This window comes from Hydra viridissima, unplaced genomic scaffold (genome assembly GCF_058129835.1).
Source record: "Hydra viridissima isolate aposymbiotic clone 2 unplaced genomic scaffold, HvirCarnegie_v1 scaffold_4, whole genome shotgun sequence".
In the NCBI taxonomy this organism is placed as follows: domain Eukaryota; kingdom Metazoa; phylum Cnidaria; class Hydrozoa; order Anthoathecata; family Hydridae; genus Hydra; species Hydra viridissima.
The window spans coordinates 5,385,677-5,400,408 of record NW_028324303.1 but is presented as its reverse complement, the minus strand read 5'-3'; the positions used below and the strand labels follow the sequence as shown (position 1 = coordinate 5,400,408).

The window sequence follows — 14,732 nt, the reverse complement described above, 5'->3', positions numbered from 1 at the left end:
TTAAAGCGATATTTAAAGCAAAGCTGTTCAAAAAGAAAATGTTAAAGAAGTTTATTGAATTAGTTGATGAAAGATTTTCAAATCTTTTATCAACTAATTCTACAACATGAGTGCCGCAGTGATTTATAATTACTACAAATCTAAATTAAATTCCTTTTTAATAGCTTTTAATATTTATGATATCAGGGTGACCCACTATTTTTTAAAATGCTGGGACCTCCTTTCTTGTTCAAATTAATTTTAAAAAAAAAAATGGTTATGCAAAAGTTTAGCGCTTTTAGAAAACTATAAGGTGACCACTATTGAACTTGAAACTCTGAATGTTGGTCGAAACGGCAAAGTTTACTGAACCATCTGTAATGGCATAGTTACTAAAAATTTAGTGATACTTTTAATAATTGCAATTAATATTATTTTTGTTAAAGATTTATATCTCAGTAGATATAAAAGAAAAATTTACCTTTTTTGCTGTTTTAATATTAGCTATTTCGTGGCATGAGTTTCGTTAAGATGAAAAAAAGGATGGGTTTAATCGTTGAATATATTGTTGCAACTTTTAGGCTTTTAAGGTTGGGCTTGGAGCTGTCCGATTCAGCTGAAACTTTGCAGGCGATGATGATGATGATGATGATGATGATGATGATGATGATGATGATGATGATGATGATGATGATGATGATGTTTTAAAATCCTTTTTAATTTTTACTTTAGTTTTTACACTTGAGTTATAAATTGACCTTAATGTGAAATGCTTAGATGTTAAAAAAAAACTAAGTAGCTAACTAGCTGCTCTACGCAGCTGTTTAAAGTTATAGCTAAACCCTGATTAGGCTTCTAAGAATACTCTTCACAGTTAAGATGTATGCTTTAATAAGGATCAATCATTTGTAACACTTTTCCTCTATTAATGTCTAACAAAGTTCGAACGGTGCATCAAAAGAGTATTTTTTTTAAAGCACAATTTTACCTATAAAATATGGCTTAATCTTTGAAGTCTTTTTGACGTGAAAGCTGAAATTTTTGTGTCAAAAAAAGGATTTTTTAAGAGTTTACGAACAACGTGTGTATATAATAGTTTATCTTTAGATTACAGTGTTGAGAAATGAAAAAAAAAAGTTATACTAAATCTCTCTGGAAATATGAAATTCTGTAAATAAGTGGCAACGTTTATTTAAATAATTTCCGTAACAACAAACATAGTAAATATAACTGAGGCCTGGCTGTGCAATATGATCAATGTGGCAAAATTTTTTTTGGGAGGAAATCAAAAAAAACTACCCCATGTTCATATTAAAAAAGTACATTTTTACTTAATAAATTTTTATTAGACAAGAAGCGTGAGGTTAACCATATTCATAATACAACCTATTTTCTTCATCGAAATACCGGATAACGGCTTGAAGGTCCTTCTTCATTGTCTCTTTAATGAGTACCACAACCGTAAGACGTTCAATTTCTGCATGCATAATTTTTCCCATTTATACTTCACGTTTAAAAACTCGACATGCTTGAAACGGTAATAGGTTACTAAAGTTTTTCTTAGAATAGACAATTCCCGGACTGTCTTTTGTCAATTTTAACCAGGAAACTTGGCTTATTCTCATTTTAGATGTATCAAAAATTGTGTTTGAGACAGTGCAAAAATCAAAAAAAGTTTTCTTACCCATCTCAATGGCCTTGAACGGTCAGTCAATTGTAGAGCTACGATGTAAGCTATGAAATGTAGACGCTTTACAACGTCATAGCTTACATCGTTTAGCGTGCTTTTTAATGGCGGCAAAGTCTCTATCTGAAGCTGAGTAGCAATGTCCTGATATAAAAAATTTAGGCTCAATTTTATCAAATGTGCTCTTTGAAATAAACCAAATGTAGAGGAAAAGAAGCATCCTATTTTTAAGTTTCCCTGAACAGTCATCACTCCAAACAGATAGATTCCATTTGTAGGAAGTTAAATATCCTGAATTGATAGCTTGCACCAAACACGACGCAATTAGGTTCCCTCCCTGTACAGATTATCCCTCATGCCACATGCACATGATACCATTCTCCATGTCTGTTACATAAATCCCAAAGTAGAAGCATGAAAGCTGACAACTATAGTACATTTTAGTATGGGACAGTTTGGGCAGTGGGTAGACCTTTTTGTAGATCCATAGCACATGTTTGACTTCCGGATAGTGTACTTTTTGCAGTTTCACATTCGATAACTTCAGCAACAACACCGACCTTACGATAGCGTAATTCAAATTCTGTCTTACCTGATGAGGCTACCAGTACATTATTGTACTTTCTTTTAAGATCAAAAGAATTACACGCTTTGCACGAGTCAAACCTTGGCCATTTAAATGAAAGCTTAGGAAAGTCTTTCAAAAAAACAGGTCGGAAAATTTTGTTCGAGATCGTTGTGCCAGGTTCTTTAATTTTTAAGCCAAGTACATTCTGTTAATATTCAGATCCGAACTCAAATACTCTTTCTCAGATTTAGCACGACTATAATGGCTTTCCCCCCTGGGAAAGGTATTAATGTATTTTAAATAATACCTGTCGTGAAAAGTATAATTGAACTTTTTTACCCCTCCACGTCTCTAAAAGTGGTCAAACCAGCTTTTTTCCTATTAACAAGAGTAGTCACCTTATGGAGGCTAATAGCAAAAATGTCTATAAATTTTTTTTTGCATACCCTTTTGAGGTCTTCTTCACCATCAGGAGCTGTAAAACTGATAGCTGATTGCCTTCTACTGTCGTTTGGGTCATCATAACTCTCATTTCGACGTCTTTGGACGGGTAGGATTTGCATGAGTCCCATTAAAAAGCATCCCTGTTTATTGATTCCAAACTTTTAAAAGTGATTGAAGAGATTTTTTTTCGTGAGCAAAAGATCAGGGCAACTATACTTACACTAACAAATGACCTTAAATTAAGCTGGACTTAGATCAATTAGTGAAAATAGCACGCGTGAACATACAGACAGCTCAATCTGTTGATGCTTTTATCTACAATAAAGAGGTAGTTTCTGGAGCTAGATTTCTTTGGATCGTATTGGCAAGGACACTTAGATCATTTTAGCGTAAAAAAATATATTTTTCACTTTTTTACACTTAGATCACTTAGTCCCGCCACGTCTCAACTCTCTAATAGCCACTGGAATTTCCGTACTTGAGCTGCAATTGTTCAACAAGATGGTAAATTCAAATTTTACAAAAATTACTTTTGCTGATCAAAAATTTGCAAACCGGTTAACTTTTTCAAATCAAGTGGAATTTCTTGAAAAATTAGTTTAAAAATTAGAAAAAATTAGTTAAAAAAAAATTGACCCATTAAAATGGTTCCAGGATCAGATGAGGAGAATTAGTGTAAGGGAAACCAAAAGTATTGAAACCTCGGTTCAGTAAAACCATAACCAAAATTACAACCGAAGTTTAAACAAAGCCGAAACAGACCGACATTTGAAAACCAAATTTCGGATATGGTTTTACTAAATAAAAAATTTGGTACTTTCGGTTTCGGTTAAATTTTCAGTATCGGTCGTTCACTACTCCTGTTCGTTTCGAATGGAAGAAAAGGAAATGAATTAAATGATCTGATCAGATTCATCACCAGATTAGAATCCAATCGAATTTATTTGGGCTTGGATGAACAAAGGATTAGTCAAAGGTTGAATAAACTCCTTAGGTTCTTAAAGCAAGAAGATACCCTTTGGAGAATAACTACAATCGAATATTACAATAACTTTGTTAAATCAATGGAAAAGAAATGCGTAGTTAAAAAAAAACAAAAAAAAAACACGTGGGGGGTATTTCAATAATAGTTTTGATGTTTATTGTTCTTACGCTAAATTTGATTTTTTATTTATTTATTTTATAATTGAGTTCAATAATGTTTTAAAACATGATAAAATGATGGACACAGATACAAGATTTACTTATCAGAGAAATTTAAAGAGTTTGTTAGGTTTGTTTTTTTTTATTGAACTTTATATAAGCTTTAAGCCAAAAAAAAAAACTTATGGCGTTAAAACTTTCTACTATTCAATGCAGCATAGCAGAAAAGTATTCTTTTGTAGAATAGAAAAGCATTCTTATGTAGAATCTAGAATAGAAAACATTAGATCTGTATATTTATCTACAAACTGATAAAAAATGTCCACAATCTATTAAGATTCTTTCATGATAATATTGGCAATATATTTTAGCATGCGTCACTCAAATGTATAAGTATATAATGTTTTTAACATAATTTTATACTTTAAGTTAACTTTGTTTATTGAGGTGACATCCAGAAATCCAGTTTAAAACCGAAAACCTTCATGGAGGTTATTACCAATGCTTGTGTGGTTATATAATTCAACTTACAAATATCATATCTGTTTAATAACATGATGTAATATAATTAGAAGAGAGAAGATATGCTTTCCCTCTCTTCATTACATCATCATTACATCATCATTACATCATATTATGTAAATAAACTTCTGAAAAGTTAAAGCAACATCAAGCTATGTTAATATATCAAAAGTTACAATTTGAATAGAAATAAATAATCCCTGCGCTCTGCATATCTTTAAAATGGAACTAACGACATAATACTTCGTCAGGTTAAACACACTTAATCTATTTTAACTACACTAATCTTGCCTAAGTAACTTTAAGATAAACAATCCAAAAGTATGACAATTTAGAAAATGTTGCAATATTCAAATAAAGGAAATAGAGTACTTCAGTTGAAGAAAGGTTTCAGTTTCAGAGGACGATTTTGTTAAAGATACATGTTTACATTTATCTGTGCGTTTTTATCTCAGCTTTAAGCCAAATTAAAGCTGAGATAAAAGCGCACAGATAAATGTAGACATGTTTTTATCTCAGTTTTTTGAAAATTTCGTATTTAATGTAATCTCAATCATGAGATATGAAAATACATCACACACGTTTAGACGAATGTAGCACGAAAGAAAAAAGAAGCATTTTTAGGATTGGCGTAAAATCACCTGAATAGAAGTAAAAATAAGAAAGTTAATTTTTTGGGAAACCAGAAAAATCAGGGCCAGATTATCCAATAGACACAGTAGGCTTAGTGCTTAGGGCCTTGGAATAAATTTTTGTTGTCGTTTATTTTTTTATATAGTAAATATAAAGAAATAAAACCAAAAATTAAAATTTAAAGTCCAAAAGTTAATTACAATTAGAAAATGTTTTAGTTAAGTTATACACTATGGAAGAATTTAGAGACGAAATTATATACACAATGGACGAACTTACAGACGTAATAATACACACTTTGCGGCTCATTGCATTACCAAAATCACAGATGAGACCTTTAAATGACTTCTCCCGCATTAGATTATTTTCAATTGAAAGAAGTGCAAGAGAAGATCATTTTTGACAAGTGTCAGTTTGAAAAATAACGTCCGTCTTCACAACTTGTTCCAAAGATAAAATCGAAAAGCAGTAATTAAATTTGCAAAACTTGTGATCAATTTGTTATCTATTTGGGCCTTTCATCATTTTAGCAACAGATTTTGTGTTGGCGAACGTTCCAGAAAACAAAATTTTATGATCAATTATCTTTTTAATATTATTTCGCTATATTTGTATCATATTTAGTTTGATTTGATTGCATTAGACATTTCGGCTAAAAAAAGCATTAATGATTCGCATTAATGATTGACTTTTTCAGTTAATATCATTTATAACTTTCCATTATTCGGCTTCTCCTTTCCATTATTCATCGTCTATGCTTTTACTTAAACTTAAGTCGATCTTGATATTTTTAGAAGTAGGGACAAATACATAAAATTTAATTTCAGTTCGTATATGAAAGTTTCCGAACTTTATTTCTTAGTTATTTAAAGATAAACTAAATAAATCTTTTCTACAGTAACAACATGGCTGTTCTAAGAAAAAATTAAAATAAAGTAAAAATGTTTATTCTTAAAATTCGCTGAGCATCGTCAATTAGAGATTTTTAATCATTTGCACATTCGTAGATTTAGAAGATTTTTGACAGAAACAAGTCTTTTTGTAAATCTTTTTCTCTTGGACTCTCCTCCTCAAATGATTATTGAAAAAGGCTAAATTCAGAATGTTATTATCTTCGTTGTAACACGAAATATTTCAGCATCGATAAAATTCACCTCTTGAATCAGTCGTTTTTTAGTTCATAAGTTTACCTCAAAAAGATGATGAGTCAGGTAAATGTCGAACTCAATGAGAGTTAGGTATCGAGTGCTTGTATCGGTAGTTCAAACCACAAAAAAGAAACCAAAAAAAAATATTCAACCAAATTGAAATCTAAAGGAAAAAAACGAAGTATAACGAGTTTTCGTTTATTATCATTCGTATTTCGTTAACAAGTTTTCGTTTATTATCATTCGTATTTCGTTAACGAGTTTTCAAAATGTTTTTAAATGACATCGAAATTGAACATGAAATCAAAATAACACGAGTTAAATGAAATTAAAATTCAATTCAAACGCATCAACGATAACCTACCGTGATTCTTGAGAACATCGAAACAAACCTTCCTCCATCAACATACTTCGGAGTAAAGTACTTGAATTCAATATTAAACACAGCCTCATCCGAACATCTAAATATAGTGAATTAGCCATGTCAACAACAAGTGTCTACAACAAGCATTTCATACGGCAATACGAGGTTATTTTGACCAAACTGAATAAAGAAGTCTGACGTGTTTTTATTTCAAATTGTTTAAAAAACAACGTTGTTTTTTTTTTTCGTTTTGTTTTAGAAAATTATCAAATTTTGTAGCTGCAAAGAAAAAAAGAAAAAAAATTATTTAAAAGATAGTGTTTAGTGAAGAATATCCTTAGTAAAAAGATCTATTTAGAATAAATACTCTTACATAGATTCTATACAAGAGCATGATGTTTGTCATGTTTTAGAATGTATAAGATATATTTACAATTTTTTTAGGCACATTAATAGTTTCAATAAGTGTAACATTTGTTCAACACTGAGAATTAAATCTTAGTTCTAGCTACCATATTTACTTGGACTATAAATGTTTTTATTAAAATTATGTCAGATAATATTCCTGATAATCTAAGCGATTTTAATGATAAAATACAAATGATTTCTAGAAAAGTACCAGGTTTTAATAGAAATTTAGTGCTTAAGTCACAAAAACTCTTTTATGTTGTCTCAAATTAAAAAAGTGGTCTAAGTGATCTAGTGTAACAGAAACATAGAACTTAATTTTGTACAAACAAGTTGGTTATTAAAAATACAATTACTCTACTGTTTACAAGTGCACAATTTAGTAGTTTATCTAATATTAACTCAACACAATGTTTGACAGTAAAATGAACAATAAACTATTTATGATCATTTGCTTCTTTGCCTGATAGATAATTAAACACGCTTAAAAACCTTCAATGTTGTAAAACTAAAATCTGATAGTGGAAACACTTTACCTTGGTGTCTGTTTTAATGAGCTACAAACAGAATAAAATCCCCAGCTGAAGATTATTGCATTGGTAATGGCAGCAAATGCATACAACCAAAACAATTTATACCTGGAATAAAAAAGAACAGCATTAATTACATGTAATCTGTATTGCATATTACTAAACTACATTACAAGGTGTGGCAACGATTCATGAACTAATTTTTGGCTAGGTTTCGTGATATAAATAAAAAAATTCTGAAATTTGTTTCTGTTGGTTAATGTTCAATGAATGTCATAGATTTGAATAAAATTAAAAAAAAAATATTTTGAGTAAAAGTTGTACAAAGGAAGCCAAAAAGAAGTTCATATTTCTGAAGTGTCTAAAACTACATGTTACAAAGTGAAAATAATTGAAAGTGTTAAGAGAGCGCAAATCTCCTTTCCAGTGTACAAAAGTTAATAAAAAGTTTGCTGAAAAGCTTAAAAAGTATGTTGAAGAGAATTCAATGTTGATGAGAGGGCAGTCAGAAGAACTCTAAAAACACTTAGAAAAGCCAATGTGGCCTAACCTACATGCCAACTTTTGACAGAAAAGCTAAAAACTTTAAGATTGGAGTGATTAAAGAAGCTTCTGAATTAGCTGAAGAGCCATGCCTCATCATTTAAACAACAGTTAAATTTTCTCAAACAGTTAAATTTTCTTCAACAGTTCAAACTTTCTCAGATAAAAAACTGTTTAGTGTTGACTGTGTGATCAACAAGAGAAATGACAGGCTCATAGTGCAGAAGGGTTACAGAGCACCACCTGTGTGTCATACCATGCACCACCAGTTTGTTATGTTGCTAGGAATTCTCACTTCTAATGGAGAAAAATGTACACCAACATACATCAAAGAGAAAGAAAAAGTTATCTCTGATGTATATATCAGCTTATTTAAGCACTATGTGGTGCCATGGTTGAAGAAGACATTCCATCTTTTAACAAGAAAACAATTACATCTTTTAGCAAGACAGTACACCCTGTCATGGGTCCAGAAAAACCCGACAATATTTTCAGGACAATATGGCTAATTTCTGGCCCAAGCACTTGTAGCCACCATCCAACCCTGACCTGAATCCCTTGACTACAGTGTGTGGACTGTAGTTAAGAACAACGGTTGCAAAAAGGCCCACTCAATTGTCAAGTCACTCAAGTCATCTATCACCCATGCTTGGAACTCAATGTCAAGGGACTATATATCTGCACCTGCTGGTCCTTCTGTCCTAGGCTTCAGGCGGTGGTCAAAAAAAAAAGAGAGAGCTAATTTAATGTTAAAGTGGGAAAAGCATTTATCTTTAACTTTTCTTTTATTAATATTTCATGAATATAACTTTTAAGTGCTTTAAAAATTGATTTTGAAAAATGTCTTAAATAGTTTGCGATTCACTGCCACAACCTGTAACTTCAAGCTCCCAGGCTTCTAAATGCGATTCAATATTCACCCCATAATGAAAAAGTTTTTTTAAACTAAAAATGAAGTTTTAACAAAAAGTTTAAGACTTGAAACACTATTGTTGCATAACTCAAGATAAAAATTTTTTTTAGTATTTATTTTAATGACTACCCTCTTATTCTTTATATGAATATTTAATTTGTTTCAATATCAATTGATTTAAACATTTGCATCTTCAGTGATCTTACTTAAAAATAAAATGTTTATAATCACCAAAATTTTGTGCAGATATCAAAATGGTACAACTTCTTTTGAAATAAAGTAACATTTAAAATTTTTCTTTTTTATGAAAATCTCAACCTTTTTGATACAATTTTTTGAGGCAAAGTTTTACATTATTGTGAAGTTGATCAGGATTTTAGTCACTCTTTGTGTAGATTATTCTTTTTAAAATAGTTTAACAATCTTTGATTAAATAACATTCAGCTTTTATTTTAGGAAGGTTATCAACTTTTATGACAAAATTAATGCTAGTTAAAAATGTAAGAAGAAGAAATCCCTTTTTTTCACAGCTGAGTAACACTCTAATACTCAGCTGTGAAAGAAAGGGATTTCTTCTTACATTTTTCTAATTAAATGTATTGAGTGATTTCAAGGCCACTAGGAGCAAAATAAGCTTTTATAGTTCTTCTTGGCACCCAGACAAACAATTTGACTTCTAACTTAACAACCTCCCAATAATTTATACTAACAGAGTTTTTTATAATTTCCTTTGAGTAAAAGGTCTTGTTGATGGTGAACGTGGTGTTTACCAAAGTAAAATATGAATGATTGGGGAGAAAGCAAGAGTTTCCTAAAGCTTTTGATCTATTATTGCAACAAATATGAATTTAGTTCTAGTGGTTATCTGTTTGCAGTGAAATATTCTCTCTCTTTTTTTTTTAATCAAATGCTAGTCTTTTCTCTCAACACATATGATTGAAAGAGGCTATATTTTTGAATGGCTTGCATGGTTATAACTAAGGTCAAATTTTGTTTTTCGGTGCTAGACATTCTTTTTCTCTATAATAGAATCAATATTTGTTCTTATTTACATAAGTTGTTTGATATTTTAAGAACTTATTTTAGTGATGGCTATAAATTTGTATAAAATGAGACTAAGTTTAGGCCTGACCTTGAGTAACTAAAAGAAGCTTTCAAACTATTTCAGTTTTTTCCACTTTATTTATATTTAAATGCAGTAAACTAATTAAAACTCTTATGTTAAATTTTTGTAGAACACAAACTTTAATGATAGGAAATCCTATAAATCAAGCAAATAACTGTAACAAGCTAGACAACCAAGATTATGAAAGTAAAGATTTTAAAAATTTTAACATACTTCTTTCTGTGATACATATTTTTTTGATTTGGAATAGCAGCTTTCATTTGGCATCACATATGGAATAACAGTTACACAAAGACCAAACTACCCCAGTATTCCAGGGTAAAATAAAGAAATTTTTTATTTTATCAAAATTCTATTATTAATATGAGAAAGTTTAATTTTCATTACCATTATTAAATGTTATTAACTTTATTAGTTTCGTCAACAATGCATAAAAACTTTATTTAATAAAAAAAGAACTTAATCTTACCAACCAGCAAGTCTACTTTGAAGTGGGAATAGTGTAATATAAAATGAAGCAACAGCAAGCATATACTGAATAATAATAAAGGACCAGCATAGAGTATTGCAGCCATCAACAAATATTCTTTCTTTCTCAAATATTTGTGCAAACAAAAAGCAATGACCTCCAGTCTTTACCTGGAACACAGTTGCTTCAAGTGCAGCATGGAGAGAAAGCGCAAAGCATACAAAGAATATCATCTCAGCATGTTGACTTGTTGTGCAAACTTTTCAATATAGCACAACAGCAATTAGCTTTTATAAGTAACTGATTAATAAGCTAAAAGATAAATTTAAAATATTCTTGAATTTACCAATTGCACAATTTCTAAATATGTAATCACTAAGAGTGAATAAATTTACCCATATGAAATAAACATACAAGAAAAAAATCAAGGTTAACATTTTTTGAAGCATCAATTTATACCCATATGAAATAAACATACAAGAAAAAAATCAAGGTTAACATTTTTTGAAGCATCAATTTATGGTCATTGAAATATTAAATTCAAATAAAAATTAAATGACTACAAATAGCCTTATAGTATGAAAGGTCCATAGTCTAATTTTTCTATTAAAGTTAATTTAAAACTTTTTTAGTAACAAATCAAAACAAGTGTTTAACAGCAAAATAAAAATTAAGACCATCTAGTTAATTCTTAAGTATTATTTCAAGAAATCTAAATTAAAACTTTGCATATTGATATAACGAGACTATAAGGCTGTCAAACTATTGAACTAACTCTGCTTTAATTACATGTAGCATAGCAACCTAAATAAATAATACAATGCTGTCTTTATAAGTTTACATTTTCAAGCAACTATTATTAATTAATATTAGTAAGAAAATTCAAAAACTTTTTAAATCAAAACTTTCTGTGCTAGGTAAACCCTCTAATTCATGAAGTTTTTTCAATTTAGGCTTCAAACCATTATGCACATTTGCTATTTCTATTTCTATTTGATTTTGGTCATTTTTTAACATTTCTGTAGCATGCATTTGTGAGATTTTAAGAAATAAGTTTCCAATACAAATCCATTGTTTATCACGTAGATTGACTTTTATTTCTCTTAGAGCTTCTCGATTTCCATTGCGCTTTTTATCAAAATCAATTATTTGTGCCCTATCTGATAATATTTCTTCAGCCAGTTCTTCAATTTCAGTTATTGTTCTTACTGTAATTTCTGTTATTTGACTCTGCAGCATTGGATCTGAATTACTCATCTTTCTTTTTTCAAAAAGAAAGCTTTACCTATTCTAAATAAGTAAAAGCAATAATAACATATTTAGAAAAATAAAATATAACAGATCATACACGCCTACTGAACTACTAAATAATGTCATGTAGTATAAGAGTAAGATATATACATTTAAAACGTCAATTAATACTAGTTTCTTTTTTTACCTGAAAAAAAAGAGGCAAAATTATTAGATTATTATCAATTTATTTTAAAAGCTTACAACATTTTTTTTATCAGTTCAAAAATTTTTAAGTTAAAGCTTTAAAAAAATATGAAGTATTTAAGCTAATCCTTTATAAATAATATTACTAAATAGTCACGTTAGGGTTACTATATGACTTTTTATTTAAAATATAAGCTTTTATATTTATCATTTTGGCTTTTTTCTAAGCATTTTTTTGTAGATAGTTGATAAATAATAGCCCACTCGTGTTTATACAATTGAAATTCAACAGAATTCTAAGTATACCACACATTTTTCATTTCTATTCTGTATAACCATTCTATTAAAAACATCAATAAATTGGATTTAGTAAAAATTTAAGAAAAGCGAAAGTAGAGTTTGGAAGACTCAGTGCTACTTTAATTCCTCACTATGTAAATGTAGCTTAGCGGCAGTGTCCCAGTATCTTTTTGTTTCCATACTGTTCATAAACCTCTCTATTGAAATGAAACAAAGCAGACGAAGCATGCGGGCTAGGTGTGTGTGTGTGTGTGTGTGTGTGTGTGTGTGTGTGTGGGGGGGGGGCATAATGGGGATGCAACAAACAACTGCTTTTTCTTCTGCAAAAGCAAATGCAAATTTTTGCTTACTTTTTCATTTCCATTTACAATTCCGTCTCTGCAAAATTGAAGCAGAAGTGATTAACAAACTAGTAAATGAAGTTTTAACAAAACAATGATTGATAAATTTTCAAATAGAAAACTTTAAAGTTGCATACAGAATGTTTAAAACGTCTTTTGTTTATGAAAACAAACATTTTTTACTTTAGTTTGAGTATAAATCGAAATTAAGCCTATTCTATCCTCTTGTATCTTCTCTGGCCTCCATGGCGTCACAAAGCAGTCAGTAACCCGTAAGCAAAAATTTATGAGGCCTACTCCCATTAAAAATATTGATGTTGCCATAACTTTGAGGTGGAAAATTGAATTTTTAAATTTTCTATTTTTTAATTTAAAAACGCGGTACAAATCTTCTAAAAGCAGATAAGTTAGTTGGTAACAATTCAAAATTTTAGCTTTTTTTCATAAATTTGTAAATTTTTGTTAATCACTTTCTAAAAATTAATTAACAAAAATTTACAACTTTTAATTATTGAAACCTTATTTTCATCAATTTACAAAAATACGTCGCCTAATTTATTCACTTTTTAATTAATTTTCATTTAAATGATTATTCAAGTATTTTTTTTACGATTTATAATGCTCTTTCCGTTTTCAATAAAAATCAACGAACAAAAACGTTATTGTGTTAGGTCTTTAAGAAACATTTTACTTCGTGCATTTTTATTGGATAATTCAGTTACAGACACTTTAGTGTTCCTTTTTTTTTTTTGGCTTAGTCACTTTTAATAGAAAATAATTCCAACTGATGCTGTCAGATTCTGCGATAATGTGTATTAGAGGCAAGTTTTCATAATTTTTTAATTTTGAAAATGAACGTACTTCATTGGCCCAGTAACAGGTAAAGTTTTAAAAAGAACACAAATAGTTGCCTATCATTCTGTATGTAACTGTTAAAGTTCATATTTCAGTTCGCTTCGAAAAAATTCAGAGACCAGGTCTTCACTTACATTGTTAGGTAAATTAGATGTATTTTCTAGAAATAAACTTGAAAACGTGCCTGGGACTAACTTCTGTCTCTAAAAAACCATCGTAGCCGTATCAGTTACAGCATTTAAAATATTTGTTTGAAATAAATTCTATGGGTCATAAAATTCTATGGGTCATAAAACTCGTTCATCTGGAATTCATCAAAAAGCATTGATGTTTTTTGGTATTCACTTTGTAATTCACTTTAAATCTATGCTCCGTTGTTCTGCTAGTGAAGACTTTGAAGACTAATTTTGGATAGAATTTTTTGGATATCTTTTGTGAGGAGGGAGAACTAAAATAAAAACAACGATCGATAATAAACGTACACAAGATGATTCACCAACTCTTCACATTTGATGTCTTTCATATTTTGGAGTTCATAAATTGTTGTGTTCTCATGGGTGATCTGTTTATCATACTCACGTAAGTTCTTAATCTCCTGCTGCATAGAATCATCTTCATCTTCAGTTGGGGTGTTTAAATGTGGACAATCCATCCTATAAGACCTATAATTCCTTGCTGATGCATTATCGTAATAATCGGTGCTGGTTTTATAAGGATAACTTTCATTAAAAGTTGACATGTGATTGTTTGTGTAGGGGTTATACCCTTAATCGTAATAGTCATTTCTATGGTAATCTTCTGCATCATCATACTCCATGATTGTGTTATCATCATTTTCGAAATCGTTCTTCTGATACTGTGTCATACTATCTACGCCTAGTATACAAGCTGGCAAATCATTCTTTTGATTTTCATGGGTGTCTGTTCGTGTATTTTCACCGTTATTCCAGTTGTTACTTTGTCTTCTTGTTCTGAAGTAATTGTCTTTATAAATTTGTTGTGGGTTATTTGAAGTAGTAGATCTCCAATTTTGATTATTCAAATCGGATTGAGTGTATTTATTTTCATTGTTTCTGTTCCAGTTATCGAAATTTCGTGGTGTCCAGTTTCTATTGTTTCTCTATCGCGGTTGTTGAGTAAAGTTTTTCCTGTACTAATACTGGGAGTTGTTATTTTGTGGAATTCTAGGATCTTGGTATTCCTGTCTGCATTGTCTTACTAAATATCCCGTCTTATTGCATATATAGCAGATTGGTTGGTTTACTGTGGTTGGATTATAATCCTATATATTTGTTTGTCTCTGTAGATGCATTTTTTAACTT

At 29.9% G+C, this 14,732-nt stretch overlaps 2 protein-coding genes across 3 annotated transcripts; both read right to left on the bottom strand.

Moving 5' to 3' along the window:
* Positions 1–5,811: 5,811 nt before the first annotated feature.
* Positions 5,812–10,738, bottom strand: LOC145182971 (uncharacterized). Of its 2 annotated transcripts, none has more exons than XM_090085099.1 (4): positions 10,478–10,738; positions 7,433–7,534; positions 6,489–6,585; positions 5,812–6,287 (listed from the first exon to the last, which is right to left on the bottom strand). In XM_090085099.1, exons 1-4 carry the CDS (start codon positions 10,708–10,710, stop codon positions 6,201–6,203), a joined length of 519 nt encoding a protein of 172 aa, XP_089941225.1. In that variant the 5' UTR covers positions 10,711–10,738; the 3' UTR covers positions 5,812–6,200. The 2 variants fall into 2 exon arrangements, with proteins under 2 accessions (XP_089941225.1, XP_089941226.1); XM_090085100.1 differs by having other exon boundaries at positions 10,222–10,509.
* Positions 10,739–11,359: 621 nt separating this feature from the next.
* On the bottom strand, positions 11,360–11,734 carry LOC145183072 (p53 and DNA damage-regulated protein 1-like). The gene has a single exon (XM_080058403.2). It carries the CDS (start codon positions 11,732–11,734, stop codon positions 11,360–11,362), a length of 375 nt encoding a protein of 124 aa, XP_079914529.2.
* Between the last annotated feature and the right edge of the window lie 2,998 nt (positions 11,735–14,732).

Bases quoted from the DNA above. Each gene is read 5' to 3' on its own strand.
- LOC145183072 (XM_080058403.2), bottom strand. From the start codon at position 11,734: ATGAGTAATTCAGATCCAATGCTGCAGAGTCAAATAACAGAAATTACA.
- LOC145182971 (XM_090085099.1), bottom strand. From the start codon at position 10,710: ATGATATTCTTTGTATGCTTTGCGCTTTCTCTCCATGCTGCACTTGAA. The intron at 7,535-10,477 runs GTAAGATTAAGT...TTTTTATTCCAG, and splicing joins CAAAGTAGACTTGCTGGTTG to GTATAAATTGTTTTGGTTGT. The intron at 6,586-7,432 runs GTAAAGTGTTTC...CACTATATTTAG, and splicing joins TCATTAAAACAGACACCAAG to ATGTTCGGATGAGGCTGTGT.